A 24,469-nucleotide genomic window follows, 5' to 3' on the forward strand; every position below is an offset into this window, starting at 1 on the left:
GGTTCCACTCGATTCTCTTTCGAGAGGAGCCTCAAGTTTCCACGAAGCATATCGTGAGATTTATGCGGGTTGATTTTGAGTCCACGCGAGGAAGATCATGTCGCAAGTTGAAAGGAGATATTTGTGTTTTCTATGCAGTAACTTAATGTGCTTTAATACTAAAATGATGTTATGATCTATTTGAATTTCAAAACTACGTTCTTTTGTCACAGGAGGACGTGATCGAGTCGGTCCAACGCACCAACCGAGACACTGACTGTATCGTCCTTACATCAGTAATAGATGATGACAACAACGGGCCCGCAACCAAACTACAGGACTACACTGCCCCAAATATAAACCCAAGCTATGCAGATATTGATATCGACACACCTTCGTCGAATTTAGATTCCTCCTTTGGAAAAATCAATTTAACATCCAACTCTGGAAATGAGTTTGGGAATGTTGATTCCAATCCAAAACTTGACTCTGGGTTTGGAGACATACATTCAAAACAGAACATTGGTTCCGGATTTGAAAATATTCATGAAACGCCCCATTTTAATGTACCTTCTATTCCCAACATCAATACAGAATTTGGGAATTTACACAACATTCCATCTATTCTCGACCATAATACCGGTCTTAGAAATTATGGTAAACCAAATCTAGATTCAGGTTTTGGAAATCTTCAAGACATCAACACTCTCAGAGATGGAAATGATGGAGCTAATGACCACGAGAACGTGAAGACTTATCAAGTGTCTACAAGCATTAAGAAACAGGAGTCATATGATCACCAAGGCTTTCTCCAAGAACGAAGCAAAGGATCTCCTGGATGGAGAAATACATGGAGGTATGATAGTAGTAATCCAAATGGTGTGAACACGTACGAGATCAGTGCCAGTGCCAATGACATTGACCAGAAGATAAGCTCAGTGAATGGTACTTCAAACGGCGCTTCCTTGGGAAGCGCACTTCTTGTCATATCAATGGCAGTTTTCATTCTTCAGTTGTTGCACTAATTTAATAGAAATGTTTTGTTTCCTTTGTTATTTTATTGTTAATCATGTATTTATTACCATTGTATGCGTGGAATGTCAATGAAGGATGAAACAGTTACGGCTACCAGTCTTTAAGGAATTAGAATTCGACGGTAGACGACGTTAACCCTTTTGCTTACTGATTTATGAATTAAAATGTCTTGAAAACTTTGATACATGACCTATCTAAGTACTCTCAGGCCACTTTTAATACTAACGATGTATATTTGACTTAACAGAACTGTTCATGAAAATAAACCTTTGTTATACCTATAAATTGGTATCGAAAGAGGAAGCGATGTTATCCAACAATACATACATGTGTAATTGGCTGTCCATTTCCATAATACATGACAGTTATTATATCCTAATTTTAAACATAATCCTGTATCTGTTAAATTATCGCTCTCATTTGCCGGTCGTTCATAATTAATTCACAATTATTTCCTCTCAGAAGTGAAGGTAGTATTGGATGGCTACAATTGTAACTACTTGACGAGAGTAGCAAAGAAAGAAAAAAATTAAGCCTCATTCCAGGAAAGAATGTACATGGCAGTTCAAAACGTGTAGCGAAAGTGCATAAATCTCAGAATAAAAGAGCTTTAAACATTCAAATACTTCCTACAAATCAACGATTTGAAATGTGAAGATATTTCATACGTAAATAGACATGAATATACAACAATGATATGTGACGGAAAAGAACGTATGCCGTATAAGAACAAACATTTTGTAGTTTTGTTCAAAAAGTAAAAAAAATTATAAAGGGGTAAGAGTAATTAAGTTTACGGACTTTATTTTACTTCGCTTTATAACTGTTTTTGTTAAACCAGAAAGAATATTATTGAACTTGTGTAGATGTCCCCAATAAGTAAATAAAACTTTATGCATAATTTTATTTGCGAATAAATATGCTAATGAAATTGATATTATTTACTCATAGCAAAACTTTCTGAATATTAAATTCTACACACTAAGTAAAAGTAAGTGAATAAAATTATTTTCTAATGCACAAACAGCTTAACGTGAATGCTGATCGTGGCAAGTGACATGAATAGATATGCGGGTTTTTTTTCTAAAAATGAAAATGATGCATTAGTACTGCTTGTGCCCTTTTGATCCGGTGACATTTTCTAAAACAATTGTGTTATGAGTTACAGTCTTTTAGTCAGTGGTTAAGTAAAAGAAATGCTTTTACTCGTCATATTAACCTAAAAGTAAGTAAAATTGGACTTATGCACTTTTAACTGAAGGGCACACATATTTGAACGTGCTAGGATATTTCACATACCAGTCTTAATATCAATGTCTGTTTAAGTATATTTAATGATCGATAATAAATATTGCATAAAAGCCACTCGTATGTTTCTGACGGACGACTTCTAATTCCATTATCTCTCTTGTCTACAGCAATCTTACACAATATTATTTATTGTTCCATAATGCTTGACTGGATGTAAATTATAGGCGCACTAAAGGTGACGAAATTCAAACAAAGACGCAAATAAATAAATTAAATAAATAAATAAATAAATAAATAAATAAATAAATAAATAAATAAATAAATAAATAAATAAATAAATAAATTACTCATAGCAAAATCTTCTAAAATTGTAAGTTCTATGCACTAACAAGTAAAAATAAGTAAATAAAGTTATTCACTAATACACAAGCAGAATAATTAATTATATTTCATGACGTCAATCGCTGTCAGTTCAGACCGGTCTACGAAGATCTGTTAAGGAGCACAGATCATATTCAAACATTTTAAGACGAAATGGAATGTTACTTATATTTACAAAAAATTATAGAAATTTGTATCCCAAAATTGAAATTCTTCATTGACATTCATGGCTTAGTTAATAATATTTATTTGTTGTTTAATGAAGAAATGTGAATCAAACGCAATATTACTTTAATTACTTCAGGACTGTGTTAAAGGTTCACTTATGTGTAGACACTTGCTGATAATACCTATTACAGGTAAACTGTACAAACTCTGTTTAGAAGTAGCACGCCTAAAGACTTAGCACATGAAAATTACCAGCCATTGCACCAATTTCAATGTTTACATTTGTGGCTCAGTTTTTGACTTTGCTTTGCTTTTCCCACATTACTAAATTGTCAGCATATGTTCAAAAATCAAATTAAAATCAATAAAGAATAAGTTCAATTGATACTTGTTAAACTTATTCCTTGTCTGCAGTACAGTAATTTCCATACTCTCATCATCTACGAATCCTAGAGAGAAAGCCAGTTTGAAGATTTCAACCAAATTTCGTGTTCAGCCTTTCTCATTAATGGAACCTACCCCGTTCCATAACCGTGCATGAGTCCATTAGAGGACAGATCATTATAATAAAGTGGCCGTGTTTCGAATCTCGGACAATGTGAGTTAAATTTTTGAAACGAAACGATCACGTAAAACTGTATGTCCCATAGTTTGTGACTAAGGATTAATACAGCAAACTCTCGATTATCCGAGCTAATCACCGAACAAATACACACGGATAACTGAAAACACGGATATTAAGATCTGATTCATTTTTTGCACACCGATTATTTTCAGTAATACAGAACATACAATACTGTTTGAAAATACAATAATGTCAAATAATTAACACATTCAATAGCCATTTTTATCAATAGCAAAATCATCATAGAACACCAACAAAGAACTGCTATACAGTACACGTGCAGTCGAGAGAGTGCTTGAATATCAAACGCGCAATTCACAGCTATTCAAATTGCCATAAAAAATAAATGAAATAAAATCAAAGTAAAAATACAATGAACCTTGGAGATGCACCGGATAATCGGGAGTTTGCTGTAGTCAAATAAATCTACAAACTTGTTTTCTTTTTGGTTATGTGCCGAAGACTTTAGTTGTGTACAGTAAAGAGAGGTCAATGTGGCGAGATCTCATGAAAATGGGAGATATGCTGCTGGTAATCTCACTGTCAGCATATTTGAATTCATTTTATTTATTTCCTCCACCTCAAATCCAGTTCGGAAGCGATTTCTGAAGTCGTACGAGAGAAACGTGGACACTTCTCCCATATGAGGAAAGACGGCTGCAGCCTTTTGAACTGTGGAGCTAGTGAGGATTATTAACAATAAGCTGGGTGGTTACGATCACATATGATGGGGTTTTGAAGACCATTGGATGTGAGAGAAAAATCATGTTCTTTATAACAAATAGAAGAAATGTGCTGGTTGGACATCTTCTAAGACGAGATAGCCTTTGGCTAACGATGATGGAAGTACAGACGAAAGGTAAGAAAAGGAAGAGGTTGTGTGTAACAGAATCAAGAAGGAAACCTCTTGCAACATTTATGACCAAGGATGACCAGGTTGGATTAAGGACGTTGAAATTTTGACGTGAAACGACCGTCATGAAGCGCGCGGAGAACCTATCTGTATTTAGTTGTGTGTTCTAATATCAACAACACACACACTCGGAAACGTTTCACATCTTATGACGAAGCGACAGTGCCAGTTGCAAGTTCTTATGTACGTTCCTTTTCTTTTGCAAGTTGCTTTACGTCGCACCGACACAGATAGGTCTTATAGCGACGATGGGGCAGGAAAGGGCTAGGAATGAGAAGGAAGTGGCCGTGGCCTTAATTAAGGTACAGCCTCAGCATTTGTCTGGTGTGAAAAATGGGAAACCACGGAAAACCATCTTCAGGGCTGCCGACAGTGGGGTTCGAACTCTCTATCTGCCGAATACTGGATGCTGGCCGCACTTAAGCGATTGCAGCTATCGAGCTCGGTATGTACGTTCCAACACTGAGTCAAAGTGTGTTGATGACATCAGAACACACACGAAATACAGACAAGTACTCGCGCACTATATGACGGTTGCTTCGCGTTTTAGTTTCAAGTTCGTTAAGCCAACCTGGACATCTCTAATAATTATGGGGACATGAAACAAATGCTTCAGAAAAGAGAGAAATGGAAAGTTCTACCAACAATCGAAATATTGAGTAATTGAGATAGGGAGGGAGTACGAAGGTCTTCACCCGTCGTTCAAAAGTCGACTACCTGACGCTGATGCGGAAATATTTGATAAGATAATCAGCTATGTGGGAAACGACACAGAATGGAACGTTATTGTAGCGGGTGACCCGAACTTACAAAATGTTAACTGAGAAGGGAATGCGAACTACAGAAAATATGACCAACAAATGGTGAATACGTTAATATGAAAAGGACAGTTGCACCAGAAAGTGATGGAACCAACTAGAGGAAAAAATATTCTGGATGTGGTGCAGATAAATCCATATGAGCTCTATAGATAAAATGAGGTGATAGATGGGATACGTGATCATGAAGCTGTTTGTGTCATAGTTAAAAATAAATGTGATGGAAAGGAATGTCGTAAAAATAGGACCATTATGCAATACCATATGGTTGATAAGAAAGGCAAGGGGAAATTTTTAGAAAGCAATAATGACCAATGGAAAATAGTAAATAAAATAATTATAAACAGCCTATGGAATGAGTTTAAAGGAGTTGTTGATGAGTGTGAAAATAGGTATGTACCTTTAAAGGTGGTAAGGAACGATAAGGACCCATTATATTATAGCAGGGAAATAAAGATATTTAAAAAGAGGTGCAGCTTAGGAAGAAAATTAGAAATGGTTGCGGTTCTCTCAGCTTTTATTGCCATGTTAATGGAATGATAGTACCTCATGGGGAATAATGTAAGTACCTAGGTGTTAACATAAGGAATGATCTTCGTTGGGGTAATCACATTAACCACGTTGTTAAAAAAAAAAAAGGTTTCAGATTGTTATGAGAATGTATATGGGTGGGCATTGCCGAATAGGTCATATGGTTATAGGAATTTGGAGATCAACCAATTAGTGGGGTCGAACTGGTCCGACGGTTAGCTCAGGAGGTGTGGTCGAACTGACCCGACGGTTTAGCATAGGTGGTGGGTGTCGAACTGAGCCGACGCTAAAATATCAAAACCAAGGATAGAAGAAGCCTTATCGTCCGCTCATAAATTATACCAACTGTCCCGATAAAATGATAAAAGACAATCTAGTAAATATATGTAGCGGCCTTTCGGCCTTGTGAAGGAACGTATATACTTAGGTTAGGTTAGGTTAGTTTAGGTTATGTTAGGATCGCCACTTTTGACACGATTGTGTCTTTTGAATATTTAAATCCCTCAAGAACTACTAACTTAAAGATCCTCTCACTTAACATGGAAAAGATTTCACACTTCTACTACAATACACTGACACTATCTGTGAACTGACACTGGGTCTAGAGAAATGAGGCAGTTTTGAGGGATGATGGAGGGTTAGTTTATTTATTTATTTATTTATTTATTTATTTATTTATTTATTTATTTATTTATTTATTGTGCTTCAGACAGGTACAAACCTAATAATGTGAAACACATATACTATTACATTAGATAAAAACAAATATTAAATTAAAATTATAATATATTTTATGAAGGGTAAGGTAAGGGTGTAATCTGCCCGACGGCAGGTCCGAACCTCCGCAGAGGTGTGCCTGAGCCGGAGTTTACGTACGGTGGGGCGGCCAGTTCCTTTCCGATCCTCCATTCACTTACCCTCACCAACAGCGCGTGGCAACCCATCCAAATCTTGACCACGCCCAATGTTGCTTAATTTCGCAGATGTCACGGGATCCGGTGTTTCAATGCAGCTACGGCCGTTGGCTCTCTTATGAAAGTCCTTAAAAAATAAAGTCATAAATGGAATAAATATACACTTTTCTTCAGTAACATAATATTACAAATATTCTGTTACAAGTAAGTTACAAGTAACAAGGTATTTAAAATATTACAATTAAAATGATTTACGAACGGCTTTAATTCAATCGGAAATTCCTGCCTCTACCTGCCAGCTACCCGTCGGACAAGTTCAATCGCAACCTTTTCTTATAGAACAAAAAAGGCTTCGGAATATTTTGACCGTCGGACCAGTTCGGTACTGCCCTTGGGGTTTGTAGTAAGGATGTAAAGGCGAAGGTGTGTAATTCTCTGGTAAGACCCCATTTAGAGTATGGTTTCAGTGTATGTGCCCCCACTCCAGGAATAATTAATACGAGAACTTGAAAAGATCCAAAGGAAAGCAGCACGATTTGTTCTCGGTGATTTCCGACAAAGGAGTAGTGTAACGAAAATGTTGTAATATTTGGGCTGGAAAGACTTCGGAGTAAGGAGAAGAGGTGCTCAACTATGTGGTATGTTTCGAGCTGTCAGTGGAGAGATGGAGTAGAATGTAATAGTCGAATAAGCATGAGCGGAGTTTTTAAAACTAGGAAAGATCATAATGTGAAGATAAAGTTGGAATTCAGGAGAACAAACTGGGGCAAATATTTATTTATAGGCCGAGGAGTAAGGGACTGGAATCAAGGGAAATGTTCGGTAAATTTCCAAGTACTTTGAAAGCTCGGTAAAGAACTGATAGGGCATCTGCCACCTGGGCGACGGCCGTAACTGCATATTATTTATTTATTTATTTATTTATTTATTTATTTATTTATTTATTTATTTATTTATTTATTCTTTCTTTCTTTCTTTCTTTCTTTCTTTCTTTCTTTCTTCCTTTCTTAATCTGCTTACCCTTCAGGGTTGGTTTTTCCCTCGGACTCAGCGAAGGATTCCATCTCTACCGCCTCAAGGGTTTTGTCCTGGAGCGTGAGACATTGGGTCGGGGGATACAACTGGGGAGAATGACCAGTACCTCGCCCAGGCGGCCTCCCCTGCTATGCTGAACAGAGGCTTTGTGGGGGATGGGAAGATTGTAAGGGATAAGCAAGGAAGAGGGAAGGAAGCGGCCGTGGCCTTAAGTTAGGTACCATCCCGGCATTTGCCTGTAGGAAAAGTGGGGAACCAGGGAAAACCACTTCCAGGATGGCTGAGGTGGAAATCGAACTCACCTCTAATCATTTGACCTCCCGTGGCTGAGTGGTCCCCGTTCCAGTCCTCGTACCACTTTTCAAATTCCGTGGCAGAGCCGAAAACCGAACCCGGTCCTCTGGGGGTGGCAGCTAATCACACTAACGAGTACACCACAGAGGCGGACTATTTATTTATTTATTTATTTATTTATTTATTTATTTATTTATTTATTTATTTATTTATTTATTTATTTATTTATTTATTTATTGACTCCTTGGCGCGGATCTTACCTGTGTTCTTGAGATGATGAATATGGCATTCTACCTATGAACTGAATCGCTCATCCGTAAAGAGTGTCTCCGTGCTATTGGACAATTGCTTGGTTTCAGCATTAATTTCAGGTAGTTAACATGTGTCTGTGCCTTTTAAATCAGAAGAAGAAATAGAAAAAGGCAATTTTGGGGGTACCCAATAACTACACATCCTTTTGAAAGGGCATTCAACAACTTAATAAAAGCCACAGTACCATCCAGTTATCCTTGAAATATTACAAAAGGAGCCTCAGCAGCCAAGATGAACTTTCAAATCGAATAGGACCTTCAATAATGTACCTGCATACGAACTGGAGGAAAATTATTGCTCCAGAAGAAAGGTAATAAGGTAAGAAATCCAATTTTATTGTCTGTCTCCTATTTTAGCCAGATACACCTTAAATAATATTATATGTTTTGCCTTTCTTGTCCCAGGACATGAACTTAATCGTATTGTTAAACTAAACATCCTTACAAACCTCTTCACACTTTATATCCAGATTTAATCCATTACGATTCCGCACAAAATAGTTTTAAAATCATCACTAGATCTTTCAACTTAATATACACTGCAAAAAATGTATGGAATATGAAGGATGTAACGTAATAATACAGTTACAGAATGGTGTTTATTGTATCACAGAGACACACAACCTGCTTGCGTGTTAATTAAAAGTAATTGGTCAAAGCATTGTAAAATAATATTGTTTTTTTTCATTTCATATCACATTTGGAATTGTTCTAGACGCACATTTTGCGTAATAGTGAGAAATATAGTGGACTTGAGATTGTTTTTACAGTACCTTGGATTTAAGTAGTTTTGATAGAGTGGGATTAGGTCAAATAAGTGGAAACACATGTTTTATCTCTGAAAATCATATAATTATTTTAGTTTGAATATCAGACACCAACGATTATGTGAAATCTTCCCATTCAAGATATGTCCTCACAGTTTTTCACACTACGAGACGTATAGGTCATTGGAGTGCAGTACAAATCGTGTTTCATGCCTCAAACCCGCAGATAATTTTTTGCACTACTGGTATTTAGATGATACATTTCACAAACAATTTTTCCCGCCAAACCTTAGAACAGTTTAATCTATAAAACATATTGACAATAAGAGTTTTAAAAATGCCTTCCGTTTGTACACAAATCTCCAACATGAGGAACGTCAGGAAATATACTATAATATTAACTGCTATGGAGTCCGCCTTCGTAGCGTAATTGTTAGCACCATGAGCTGCCGTCATCGGTGGCCCGGGTTCGATTCCCGGTACTGAAATATATTTAAGAATGGCAGGATGGCTAGCTTGTAGTTAAAATGGTACATGCAGGTTATCTCACGATAGGGACACAAGTTTACTTTAACTCCCATGGATTTCAGTAGTTTTGTGATAAAATGGACACAGCCCACCATGATGGAAGTTTGGGACTTACATAGTTCCTGAACCTTTTCATTAAGCCTGGACTTACGGTTTCGGATTTGTACAACACCTGGACTTCAGTAATTTTGACACAGGGGGGCAATATTTTACACAAGGAATTAAAAAGTTCTGAGGCAAACTGTTGTCTCAGATAGATGAAGAAATATATAGGAAATAATCTTGAACAAAGAATTCATTTTCGATACATTTTGAACTGAACGACTCAAATACATTATACTAAATTATTTTTGTGGCCAACGCTCAAATCATCGCTGGAAATAAACAAATTGTCCAGGCAGCATTAATAAGGAACAATCGAAGTAAGTTACTTCTCCCTTTGGCGTGTCTAATTCTTTAATGGTCTTAACTTTCGAGTCCCCTGTAATATACTGCGACCTTCCTCAACCTTCTAACGTAATTCTCGACTATTACAATGAGCACATACTGCAAGACCGACATGAATGTACCTTTTTTGTATGTATTTATTTTGCGACAAGACCTTGGAGACACCGGCGTGACACAACGAGAAGTAATTAATAAACACAGCAGATGATATCTTGGTGAACAATGCTGGTTTCATCAGTGGTGGCAACCTTGCAGCCGGCTATATATCGGCGAGGTGGAAGGAGGCTTCACACTTGCTGGACCTGACAAGCAGCTCACATGGCTGCGCTACTGGTAAGTCATATTACCTCGTTTTTCTTTGAGTAATGGGCCTCATTTCAACCGTCTGAGATTTAATATAAGAAAAGTGAATCGTATATTATACTGTATAATTAATTCAATTTCTTGTGTGCTGTGGGCAGACTTTACAAGTTTGATAGATCGGTGTTTCGAATCCTCTAAGTTCGATGAATGACGTGTTTTGAAGAAAGAAACCAACATTAGTGCTTCAGTATTCAATTAATTTATATTGTGTAGCGAAGAGTGATTTGCTGGCTTGCAAACTTCAAATTTACGAGACCGACCTTGGTTCTGATGGACGGTATTTCATACAGTTGACATGTGATAGTCTTGTGTTTACACCGATGTGTGCGAAGACTATTGTGTATGTTTGCTGAGAACAGTCTCATGGATAGAGAGACTATTTAGTGGTAAATAGCCGATCTCAATGGTTCTGCTGGTTAGTCGCTTATTTTTTCTTACCAAGATGTGCGGCTCCATGGCTAAATGGTTAGCGTACTTGCTTTTTGGTCACAGGGGTTCCGGGTTCGATTCTCGGCAGGGTCGGATATTTTAACCAACATTGGTTAATTCCGCTGGCATGGGGGCTGGGTGTATATGTCGTCTTCATCAACATTTCATCCTCATTACGAGACGCAGCTCGCTTACGGACGTCAAATTAAAAGACCTGCACCTGGCGAGCCGAACATGTCCTGTGAGATTCCCGGCACTTAAAGCCATACGCCAATTCATTTCTTTTCGAGAAATTATGGTTATGTTACTGTTTTTACGTCCCACAAACTACTTTTTGACGGTTTTAGGAGACGCCGAAATGCCGGAATTTTGTCCCGCAAGAGTTCTTTTAAGCGCCAGTAAATATACCGACACGAGGCTGACGTACTTGAGCACCTGCAATTATTACCGGACTGATCCAGGCCAAGTTGGGGTCAGAAGGCCAGCGCCTCAACCATCTGAGCCACTCAGAATGGCTTTTCTTCCCAAGATAGTGGGTTCATTAGTGGGTTGACAGTATTTAAGGATGTGACAACTTGGTGCCATTAGCTTCTAGCACGTCAAAGAATTCCTGCCGGAAAATATACGAAATCTCTGCATAACTTACAATATACCAAAAAGAAAAGCCATCTCCGCAAAGGGCAAGACGGTCTTGGAGGAATAAAAAGTGAAAGTAATTGGCACTCAGTGGGACAGAGTTGTTAGTTCTAAGCCCGACCGCCTTTGCTCCACAGAAATTAACCTGGTACTCAGTTTCCGATGTGCAGAAAGCATGTTTTTTCGTTTCATAGAATTCTACATTTTTTAAATTGGCTTTACGTCACACCGATAGAGATAGGTCTTATGGCGACGATGGTATAGGAAGGGGATAGGAGTGGGAAGGTTGTGGCCGTGGCTTTAACTAAGGTACAGCTCCAGCATTTGCCTGGTGTGAAAATGGGATACCACGAAACATCATCTTCAGGGTTGCCGACGGTGGGGTCCGAAACCACTATCCCCCGAATACAAGCTCAGAGCTGCGTGACCCTAACCGCAAGACCAACTCGCTCGGTTGAATTCTACCTACATCCAGCAACAATGTAATCATATCGTGCAATTGCACTTTTAACATCCTCTTGCATAAGAAAAGTAATTTAAATTTCGTGTTATTTCCAGAAAAAGGTACGCGAAGAAGCAGTAGTAATGCTTTTATTCGTGGTCTATGCCTATATAAATATCCGAAAACAGCAAATGTTTGCTACTTCACGTAGACATCATTCGCGAAATGATGGAGGCCTTAGTCAGCTCAAGAATTGCACCCTAGCACGCACAATAAACGCATTTCCTTTTTCTTTGCTAGTAATTTAATAATCATAATAATAATAATAATAATTTTGGTTCTGCGTCCCACTGACTACTTTTACGGTTTTAGGAGATGTCGAGGAGCTGAAATTATACCCTGCAAGAGTTCTTTAGTGAGTCGATAAATCTACCGACATGAGATTTCCATATTTGAGAACCTTCTAATACCACCGGACTGAGTCGGGATCGAACCCGCCATCTTCGGCTCAGAAACACAGCGACTCTGTCCGGCTTTTATCATTCTCTTAGTAAATTACCAAAATGTCTGTGTTCGACACAGAAAAAGAGAGACCTAATTTGGATCAAACTTCTGTTAGGGTGAAAGGGTCGCATGTTTGCGCACTTTTCCAATGTTCCGTTTGTCTGGAATGGGGATCAAAATGCAGAGAGTAAGAATTCTTCTAGGTGGATACCTAATTTGTGCACCAGACTTTTACCAATATTTTTATGTCGACGTTAAAAGCATGGTGAGCCTTTCATGGCTTCAAACAACCATCGTTTTTTAATTGAATAGAAACATGAAAATTGAGCCCTAGAAAAATGATCGCTAAACCACTCAACCTCAATAATACTTTTTCTTAATAATCTGCTTTACGTCGCACCGACACAGATAGGTCGTGTGGCGACGATGGGATAGAAAGGGACTAGGAGTTAGAAGGAAGAGGCTGTGGCCTTAATTAAGGTACAGTCCCAGCATTTGCCTGGTGTGAAAATGGGAAACCACGGGGAACCATCTTCAGGACTGCCGACAGTGGGGCAAGCTGAATGCAAGCTCAAAGTTGCGCGACCCTAACCGCACAGCCAACTCGCTCGGTTCGATAATACTAACAACGTGGAATATCTTATAACGAAATTTTTTTAGTTGTTTAAACCATGATCTATCTTTCGTTAGACAACCTTGTATGTATGCACTGTCTGATGGTATAAGCTGGGATAAGTAACACGTTCCTTATCCCGTCAGTCCCTCTGAAGAATGGTGTAAAGGTATACCTCGTGAGATTCGTTGGTGCACTCATTACAGTTGGCTTGGTAGGCTGATCTGATAACACCTTCTGGTTCAACGACGATGGTCTTATTGAGGCACAGGTTTCCAGGGAATTGAGTTATTTAATATTTCATCTACATAGGTAGTTCTTCGGTGAAATTGGAATAATAAAATGAAGACTACCGTACAACCCTGTCAATGCATGGCATAAGAATAAGAGGCGATAGAAAACCATCTTCAAAGCCGTATTGTGGTGTTCGAACACCTTCTGAATGTAAGATTATACACGACTTCTAACGCACATCCAGCTCTCTTGGTTAATGGAATTTCATTTAGATTCAACACTGTATCACCGGACTGTCACTTTAATGCACTGAAGGATAAACTACATAATTTGTTTTCCCTGTCATCCAGTGATAATTAAAAGCCTTGTCCAAGCTAGAGGATGTACGCGTATTTGCGACATAGTTCTGCACGCCACTGGAAGGAATATTGTGAACCAATGAGTTCCTTCAGGGGCTACCAGATGGTCAGTCTTTGGGTTAATGTTTTTTTTCTTTCTATGTCACACTAACATATCGAAGGACCAAGCGAGTGGCTAAGGGGTTTGGGTCACACAGCTGGCAGCTTGCACTGGGTGGTAGTGGGTTCGAACCCCATTGTCTGCAGCCCTGAAGATGGTTTCCAATGCTTTCCCATTTTCACACCTGGCAAATGCTGGTGCTGTACTTTAATACGTAATTAAGACCACGGTTGCTTCCTTCCCACTCCTAGCTCTTTCCTATCCCATCATCACCACAAAACCTATCTGTGTCGGTGCGACGCAATAAATAAATAAATAAATAAATAAATAAATAAATAAATAAATAAATAAATAAAGGTTTTCGGGGACGCAAGGACGGGAAAGGGTTACGATTGGGGAAGTAGCGGCCGGGGCTTAATTAAGATACAGCCCCAGCATTTGCCTATTGTGAAAATAGAAAACAACGGAAAGCCATCTTCAGGCTGCTGACGGTGGTCTCGAAACTACCATCTTCCGAATGCAAGCTCACAACCGCGCGATCCGAACCCCGCGGCCACATCACCCGGTGGTTGGCTGAACTGGGCTAAGCTATTAATATACTTTGATGAAACGGAAGAGGTTATATAATTGATGCACTCAGCTGAGGTTTGTAATGTAATTATCATTGCCTAGCTAATTTTGAAATAAATTAATAATCACACGCACCAAATAAGGTTAAATGTTTTAACAAACTAAATAAGGTTTACATACACACACGAACTATACTGACATCCGTTGGCTTATTTACACGGTATTATATACGTAAACAAGAGGGTTGGTTTAGAACACGTAACCTTGACCCTTGCCAAGTTAAAGTAAATTATTCCTTGGATTTCTCCGTCAGTATGTGTTAAGTTCCAAACTTCATTTTAATTTATTTAGGCCTATTGAACCATAAAATCAGGTAAGAGGGAGCGATCAATGCCAGAAGACATGTTGGCTGAAAATCAGTGCAATTTCGGACTCCAAAGGAGTTTGTAATCACCAGAATTTCAGTATGCGTTACATGTAAAGAAAAGTATACCTATATTAAGAAGAGCATAAAGATCCAGTCCCAGAGCCAGTGGAATTAAGCGTAGGCAGTTAAAATTCCTTACCCAGTCGGGAATCGAACCTATGACCCTCTGAATCAAAGGTTAGTACTCTGACCATTCATCAACTAGCCAGACTATCTGCAGAAAAGGGGGTGATGTAGGTCTATTCACTATTGTGTGTTTTCGTGGTGGTTGATAAGATCGTACGGTGTAGGCCTAGTGCATAGCTGGGTGATCTGCGCGTCTGTGAGGACGGGGCCCTACCTAGGATGAATTCTCATTATGAGGGCAGCACACAAGTACAGAACCCCCGAGCTAGAGGATTTAATCAATAAATGTTAAAATCCCCGTCATGACCGGGAATCGAACCTGGGATCGCTTGAACCGTAGACCAGCATACTAACAGCCACGAAGCCAGACCGTAAATAGATTAAGAAATGCGTATTAAGACGAACAAATCATACACCTCCCTAGCCAGATGAATTAACAAGACTTGGCTAAAATCCTCCTTCCAACCGGGATTCGAACCATTGGCCCTCCAAACTGAAAGCCGCTACGCTGAACGTTTAATGAAGGGGACGAATTATTATTATTATTATTATTATTATTATTATTATTATTATTATTATTATTATTATTATTATTATTATTATCCTTCTAACACACGACCCGATTTTTGCTGACGTACAATAGGGATGGTTTGAATACAATTTTACGAAGCCATAGTTGCATGTCTTTCCTCGTTACATCCCCCCCGCCCCCTACTAATTTTATACGTACCTCTTAAGATATATTACTAGATGTAGTTGGTCTACGGGTTAGATGAGCACCATTTTTCTGTCTGATAGCTATATCATTTAATCCTGATGCGAGGTTGAGCCTACAAATTCATGAGGTTCAATACTACATCATCACCCACAATATATTCTCGGTAAGTCAAGGATATCGAGTGGTTGACATTAGGATTTGTGGGGGTTCAAATGCGATGACCATCTTGGATTATACTGGAGTTACACTCGTTAAATGCCGGCCCCACGAGTAGGGGTACCAGGACTGCCTCTTACCCGGAGGATCCGGGTTCGATTCCCGGACAGTACAGGGATTACCTGATTCTGAGGGCTGGTTCGAGGTCCACGCAGCCTACGTTATTACAATTGAGGAGCTATCTGACGGTGAGATAGCGGCTCCGGTCTAGAAAGCCAAGAATAACGGCCGAGAGAACTCGTCGTACTGACCTCACGACACCTCATAATTTGCAGGCCTTCGGGCTGAGCAACAGTCGTTGGGTAGGCTAAGGACCTTTGGGGCTGTTGCGCCGTGGGATTTTGACACTCAGTAAATACCGTAACAGTCCGCCTCTGTGGTGTTGTGGTTAGTGTGATCAGCTGCCACCACCGAAGGCCCGGTTTCATTCCCAGCTCTACCACGAAATTTTAAAAGTGATACGAGGGCTGGAACGGGGTCCACTCAACCTCGGGAGGTCAACTGAGTAGAGGGGGTTCGATTCCCTCCTCAGCCATCCTCGAAGTGGGTTTCCGTGGTTTCCTATTTCTCCTCCAGGCAAATGACGGGATGGTACCTAACTTAAGGGTACGGCCGCTTCCTTCCCTCCCCTCTTCCTTGGCTACCCCTTCTGATCTTCCCATCCTCCCACAAGGTTCAGCATAGCAGGTGAGGCCTCCCGGGAGAGGTACTGGTCCTCCTCCCCAGTTTTATTCCCCCGATCCTAAGTCTCACGCTCAAGGACACTGCCCTTGAGACGGTAGAGGTGGAATCCCTCGCTGAATCCGAGGGAAACACCAACCCTGGAGGGTAAGCAGATTAAAAAAAGAAAGAAACTAGATACTGTAATAGAACGGTTACATTTATGGAGTCCGGCTCCAAGGCAAAATTGTTAGCGTGCTGGCCTTTGGTCACAGGAGTCTCGGGTTCGATTCCCGGCAGGGTCGGTTGTTTTAACCATCATTTGTTAATTCCGCTGGCACGGGGCTGGTTGTATGTGCCGTCTTCATCATAATTTCATTCTCATCACGACGCGCAGGTTGCCTACTGGCGTCAAATCAAAAAGACTTGCACCTCGCAAGCCGAATATGTCCTCGGACACTCCCGGGATTAAAAGCCATACACCATTTCATTTCCTGTTTTTTTAGAGGATAAAGTAGGCTCTACATGTCTGTCTAGTTCAATAATAATGTTGTTTCCTTTACGTCCCACTAACTACTTTTTAAGATTTACGGATACGCCGAGGTGCCGGAATTTAGTCCCGCAAGAGTTCTTTTACGCGCCAGTAAACCGACACGAAGCTGACGTATTTTAACACCTTCAGATACCACCGGACTGAGCCAGGATCTAACCTGCCAAGTCGGGATCAGAAGCCAGCACCTCAACCGTCTGAGCCAATGAATCCGGGTGCCTGGTTCAAGGAGAATACAAATCTGTTTATGGTTTATAAATAGCTTCCCCGTCTTATCTTCCAAGACCACAGCTCTCAAGGATTAAAGTACAGAATCGCTTTCCTGTTACTTATAGGTGTATTTCAGGGGTTTATTTCGGGACCTTACAATGGAACAGACAGTTAATTATTTTGCATGTGGCCTTCTCGTAACAAATCTGTTATCCCACCAGATTTTCAAGATAAATTTTGACGTGAAGGAAGTGGCACTTCTTTTGTTAGTGTTAGAAAATATTATACGTAGTAATTTTAAAGATCATCGTTTTGACGAATGCTACTGTATTTTGTCTTATAGGTGAACCATCCCCGATGGGTGAAGGAAATCCCACGGCCAGTGCTGTTACTTCTACTGCTGATTACTCCACACTACTGTCTCTCCGTCACCATTTCACCTCTACCTATTCCAGGTAAAGATCGTATTTTTATTATGAGTAAACGTTACAGTAAGTACTTAAGAAGTAATATATTTTCAAACATACAGTAAAAATAAACAAACCATAAAATTAAAATAAAAAATTTGAATGACTATCATTCTGATAAATTACTAATAGTGATTGAATCGCATGGAGTAGGTTATATTAAGTGAAATGACTTGCTCGGAAGCCACGTTCTTGTTCTTCTGAAAATTAGTGTTATTGGTGCTGTCCATAAACTGATCACAAAGTATACCGGCACTTAATAAAGACAACTTAGGAAATCATTTCTTGTATTTAGACTCATTTTTTGATATTAGTGGCTTCTGTGGTGTAGTGGTTAGTGTGATTAGCTGCCCCCCCCCCTCCCCCGGAGGCCCAGGTTCGATTCCCGACTCTGCCACGAAATTTGAAAAGTGGTACGAGAGCTGGAATGGGGTCCGCTACACTCGGGAAGTCACTTGAGCATAGGGGGGTTCGATTCCCACCTCAGCCATCTTTGAAGTAGTTAACTATGGTTCCCACTTCTCATCCAGCCAAATGCCGGGATGGTAGCGAACAGGAATAGTAATGCTGCCACTGTTTATCACGATTTGTACCCTGTATTTGTAGAAATATGAATGAAGTTTGCTGTCCGCTATCACATTTCTCCCACATATCACAAAGGGGAGTGGTTTTAAGACCACTCAAATGAATATTCTGCGTGTCGCGGTCGCGCGTTACATTACGTTACGTTAAAACAAGTCGCAGTGGTATGCCTCTCTGATTCACTGACGTTCTCAAAAAATCATAAGTTTGAATACCCCTGTCTCGTGCGCCTGAGTTCGAAGTTTCTTCGCTGTATCACACGGTCGTTCTTTCTTCTTCCTTTTCCCTTGTACAGTCACTGAGCTGAGGTTGCCCAAAATTGACTGCCATCATAGTTGTAAATGTGTGCTCTTGTACTAACAACACAGAACTACACAGTAAGACCGAGCTCGATAGCTGCAGTCGCTTAAGTGCGGCCAGTATCCAGTATTCGGGAGATAGTGGGTTCGAACCCCACTGTTGGCAGCCCTGAAGATGGTTTACCGTGGTTTCCCATTTTCACACCAGGAAAATGCTGGGACTGTACCTTAATTAAGGCCACGGTCGCTTCCTTCCCAGTCCCAGCCCTTTCCTGTCCCATCGTTGCCAAAAGACCTATCTGTGTCGGTGCGACGTAAAGCCAATAGCACAAAAAAAAAAAAAGAACTACACAGTAAACGTATAATCCGCAAACACACTCGACATGTCTATTCCAACAAGCCAGAACTAAGAAGATGGATTAAATAAGTCGGAATATATGAATTTTGATGGCAATGCTGTTGAAAACCGTTGTCAAAAACGACCATCAGTGGCTTTCATTCTCGTTTTGCTACGAGCCTATGGCCATAGATCTTCGTGCACCGGGCACAGAGGTTACTCCTCCCGCTACGTCAGTTGAAAGGCGGCGAAGAGTGAAGGTTGGCACTGGGTCAATAATGGCGTAAATCCCGCTGAAGAGAATATTATTTCCTTTCCGTTATTGATGTAATAATAATAATATTACTTTACTTAATTATAAAACAGAGGCCATAACATTAATTACCTTGGTTCAGTTTCACTCATGACGGAGAACGTTGTTTGAGATTATTATTATTATTATTATTATTATTATTATTATTATTATTATTATTATTATTATTATTATTATTATTATTATTATTATTATTATTATTACAATAATGTCCGCCTCCATAGCGTAACGGTAGCACTATTGGCTGCCATCCTCTGGGGCCCGGGTTCGATTCCCGGTGCTGCCAGAGAATTTTTTTTTTTTTTTGCTAGGGGCTTTACGTCGCACCGACACAGATAGGTCTTATGGCGACGATATCGCCAGAGAATTTAGAGTGGCAGTTACATGCAGCTCGCCTCCATGGGGGGGTGTGCCTAAAAGACCTGCACCACATCGGGACGAAGACACGATTTTACTTTACTACAATGATTATGCATAATTACACGGATGAAACAGAAGTGATCAGTATTAATTTTTTGTTTCGTTTTCCCACGCTGAAGAGAATGCGTTTTGTTTGACGATGATCATAATTTTATTACTGCTAATATTACTGAAATAATTATAAAACATAAGTAATCAGTATACGCTTCTGTTTCGGTTTCATGAGCTAACATGAATACGTTTATCATTAATATTATTATTTGCTTTACGCCGCACCGACACATATAGATCTTACGGCGACGATGGGATAGGAAAGGGCTAGGTTTGGGAAGGAAGCGGCCATGCGTGGCCTTAATTAACACACAGCGCCAGCATTTGCCTGGTGTGAAAATGGGAAACCACGGAAACCCATCTTCAAGGCTGACGACAGTGGGGTTTGAACCAACTATATCCCGAATGTAAGCTGATAGCTACGTGACCCAAACCGCACAGCCACTTGCTTGGTGTTATTATTATTATTATTATTATTATTATTATTATTATTATTATTATTATTATTATTATGATTATTATTATTATCGGGCGAGTTGGCCGTGCGCGTAGAGGGGCGCAGCTGTGAGCTTGCATCCGGGAGATAGAAGGTTCGAATCCCACTATCGGCAGCCCTGAAGATGGTTTTCCGTGGTTTCCCATTTTCACACCAGGCCGCTTCCTTCCAACTCCTAGGCCTTTCCCAACCCATCGTCGCCATAAGACCTATCTGTGTCGGTGCGATGTAAAGCCACTAGCAAAAAAATTATTATTATTATTATTATTATTATTATTATTATTATTATTATTATTATTATTATTATCGGGCGAGTTGGCCGTGCGCGTAGAGGCGCGCAGCTGTGAGCTTGCATCCGGGAGATAGTAGGTTCGAATCCCACTATCGGCAGCCCTGAAGATGGTTTTCCGTGGTTTCCCATTTTCACACCAGGCCGCTTCCTTCCAGCTCCTAGGCCTTTCCCAACCCATCGTCGCCATAAGACCTATCTGTGTTGGTGCGACGTAAAGCCACTAGCAAAAAAAATTATAATAATAATAATAATAATTATTATTATTACTACTACTTAAACACAGCGTCCTTTGTCCTTTATCTCATCATCCTTTGGTTGTATTTATTGAATAAAGACATAGGCAGTCGCCAACATATACCGTACCTACGCATTGCTGTTTTGGCTCTACTCTCTCAGCCTACTGTTGTGTTATCTGCCCTGATCTTTCACACTTGCACTGTACGTTTTCTGGAGGCGTTTCAGCTTGCTATAACTTATTTAAAGAGTATCTTGTTTTATCCTTAAAGTCTATAATACTATGGTAAGAAAAGTGAAGACTGAATATAGAAACGGACTTTTTACTACGTGTGTACTTACGATGTAGTGTTGTTGCACACTTTCGAGTACCTTGGTGTGTGACTGTGCTCTCTGTTCTGTTACGCGTAATTCATAATTAATTAGGACTAAAATCGCGGTGGCCATCCCGGAAACGTATAGGTTGCGCGTGCATCTCTTAGCTAGAGGTGCTGGGTTCAATTACCGGCACACTCAAGAAGACTCACGAGGTCAAATGAGGATCTGCCTGTTATGAGAGTCAGAAAACCAGTGAGGGCAGTCACGTGTCTGTCTAAAACTTGTTGGCAATCTGGGTGAGCAGTAGTCATCTCGGGAGGCCCAAAATTTGTCAGAGGCTGTAAGGACCAAGGGTTTAGATTTCAGGATTAGGAAAGACATAGCATGGCTTTTACTTCCGTGACCATCGCGGCATTTGCTTGGATTGAAGGGGGGAGAGAGGATAGATGAAATTCTCTCCCATGTTAGTCGTGAGAAATTCAGTCATTTTCTCAGAAGGGAACTGTCTCCCATGGAAAACTGGGATCATCGTGAATATTGCCGAAGTTTCCGAGTTCATTAGACTGGAGTTTATGACCTGCATGGCGATGCAGACTTAGAAACTATTTCATCCTTCAGGCTGGTAGCTTCTCTATTTTATTATTATTATTATTATTATTATTATTATTATTATTATTATTATCATTATTATTTTCAACACCGTTGTTTTAACACGAACACATTTTGAATTCACTCATTGTTAATGTGCTCCACTATGCGGGCGGAAACGAATACGCAGACAAATCAGACAACTGGAATCCAGTTTCTTACCCCAGTATTAATTTATATTAACTGAGATTTCAGGTTTCTAACTGCCTAAATATGTGATTTTATTGATACCACATGACCTCCACGACATTCATAATTCATATTTTTTTGTTTCTTCATGATGTGAAACTAGACTTTTCTTGGAGCAAAGATTCCTCTGACAGAACTGCGGAAGTCATATTAGCTCACGAAGACAAGTAACCTAGTCATACCAAGGAGAGGCATTGCCTGGTTGCGTGAAACTGCACAGAAACTAAGCCGCATTCCTCCTGGAGTTTTTGTTTGGCGCGTGAGAAGGCTGTGCTGAGGAGTCATAAAGAAATGTTACGCTTGAGGGCGGTGACCTTGGTTACAAACAATCTGCTATGCCTAGGATCATCGTGCTTCATTGGGGCACCATCCCACACCAAAACTGGCCAACATGCCCCTGCTCTGAAAAAACATACGGGCGACCGATTTCTAAGTAGCCCAAATACGTTGTAAATACAGTAGTTCTACAATGAAGGGATTTTGTACTCGGTTCGTTTCTTTTTTCTCCACGGTCTTAGTGCTCAATAGGAAGATCGTGCAATTCAGGTGAACTCGAATGACAACACTGCACTTATCCAGTAGGCCTACTCCCTAATACGAACGGCTTACCTATGGAGAAGCCTAAAACTTGAGGCAGTCACCTAATACGAACAACACACCTATGGAGAAGCCTAAAACTTGAGGCAGTCACCTAATACGAACAACTTACCTATGGAGAAGCCTAAAACTTAGGCGAATCACGTGCTAATGCTGACGTAGGAAGGGACTCGCTATGGTTGTAATCTAATGTAAGTTTGAACCACGAGTTCACCTCTGTGCTAGATATTTGGAACGGCCACACTATGCAACTACACGAGTTTTAAATATGATATGAGCCCTGCGTTTATGAATCCTGCGTTGTTAGGTAATCGGAAGGCCCTCTCTATGTAAATCTACGGGAGCTTTAACCATGGCATGAGCCTTTGTTCGTCAGGTGTTAGGAAGGGCTCACTGTCTACCCTAATGAGAATTTCAATCATGATATGAGTCCTGCATTAGTTTCGTAGTACACTAAGCACCTGAACGCGAGTATTAACAATGTCATCGTAGGAGTATCTTGGGTTTTTGATTCAACGTATAACGTTACTTGGCGTACCGGGAGGAACCACTCAACAATCTGACAGATGACATTACACACACATAAAAAATAATATAATAATATTATTGAGCTTACGTTTCACCAACTACTTTTACGGTTTACGATAGCACCAAATGCCAGAATCTTGTCCTACAGTAGTTCTCTTATGTATCGGTAAATCTCACGGACTGAAACCGAATCGAACTTGGGTTCAGAAAGCCAGCGCTCTTCATTGTTATTGTTATTATTAGTATTATTATTATTAATGAATAATAATGCTACTTGATTTACGTCCCACTAACAACTTTTACGGTTTTCGGAGACGCCGAGGTGCCGGAATTTTGTCCCGCAGGAGTTCTTTTACGTGCCAGTAAATCTACCGACACGAGGCTGACATATTTGAGCACCTTCAAATATCACCGGACTGAGCCAGGATCGAACCTGCCAGGTTGGGGTCAGAAGGCCAGCGCCTCAACCGTCTGAGGCACTCAGCCCGGCATTATTATTATTATTATTATTATTATTATTATTATTATTATTATTATTATTAGTTGGCTCCGTAGTACAGCCCATGTAGCTTTTAGCTTATATTCGGGAGATGGAGGGTCCGAAACGCACCATCGGCAGCCCTGAAAGTAGTTTTTCGTGGTTTCCCATTTTCACGACGGCCGCTTCCTATCGTATCATCGCCGAAAAGCTGTGTGCGTTAGTGCGACGTTAAACCACTAGTCCTTGTATTAATAGCTCCCTCTGTGGATCAGTAGTACTGTGACGGTATCCCTATCCCAAGGTCGCAGGTCTAGCTCTAGTAGTAAAAGAGCATAAAGTAAGTCCGTTTGACACTCCCTGTTTGCAAATTGCCGACATGCGACATACTCAGTGTTTGCCCGCGAAAAATTCAGAGAGTTTCTATCTCCAATAAGACAGCAGAAGATGTGAACCGAGGGTTTCAGGTTCGAGTCTTGATAGTGGTCACATTTTCAGATTTTGTTTTATCAGAATCACGACCACTTCAATAGAATTTTGTTAAGAAGGAAGCCATACTTTCCAGTGCCAACTCAGTTGAATGTGACTTAAAAGCTTTTCAGTATGTCGAATACACAGACTAAATATGTTATACTACAACAAACCTGTAAAAAAGCATTATTAAACAAGGGATAAAAATACGCACTACTAATCATTAAAAGGACATCATCAGATTATATCAAATCACACACAAATAATATTTGTGATTATCTCTGTTTATTTAGGAACTTATCTTAATAATGTCTCCAGTTAATGCTGGAGTCGAGACAAAACAGGGCATTATTAAGATAAGTTCCTAAATATTAAACAGAGATAAACTAAAATATTATTTCTAAATATGTGAGTGTGACATGATAGAATCTGATGATGTTCTCTTAAGAACGAAACATGTCATTCTTTGTTTACTAGTGCGTATTTTTTCCCTTGTTCAATAATGTTTTTACATGTATGTTCTGGTTTGATATTTATATTTAACCTGTGTGTTCGACAGGCGTCCATTTTGACTGCTATTGTGACCTCGTCAAGC

At 39.9% G+C, this 24,469-nt stretch overlaps 1 protein-coding gene across 1 annotated transcript in view; it reads left to right on the forward strand.

Annotated features, from left to right (window-relative positions):
- Positions 1-10,262: 10,262 nt before the first annotated feature.
- The window catches only part of LOC136863476 (uncharacterized), a 51,928-nt gene continuing 37,721 nt past the window's right edge, over positions 10,263-24,469 (forward strand). Inside the window, exons 1-2 of the mRNA XM_067139878.2 lie at positions 10,263-10,330; positions 17,498-17,609. Coding sequence (XP_066995979.2) covers positions 10,316-10,330; positions 17,498-17,609 — 127 coding nt within the window. The 5' untranslated portion in view covers positions 10,263-10,315. The remainder of the gene's footprint in view (positions 10,331-17,497; positions 17,610-24,469) is intronic.

The sequence above is a fragment of the Anabrus simplex genome, chromosome 2 (assembly GCF_040414725.1).
Source record: "Anabrus simplex isolate iqAnaSimp1 chromosome 2, ASM4041472v1, whole genome shotgun sequence".
NCBI classification, from domain to species: domain Eukaryota; kingdom Metazoa; phylum Arthropoda; class Insecta; order Orthoptera; family Tettigoniidae; genus Anabrus; species Anabrus simplex.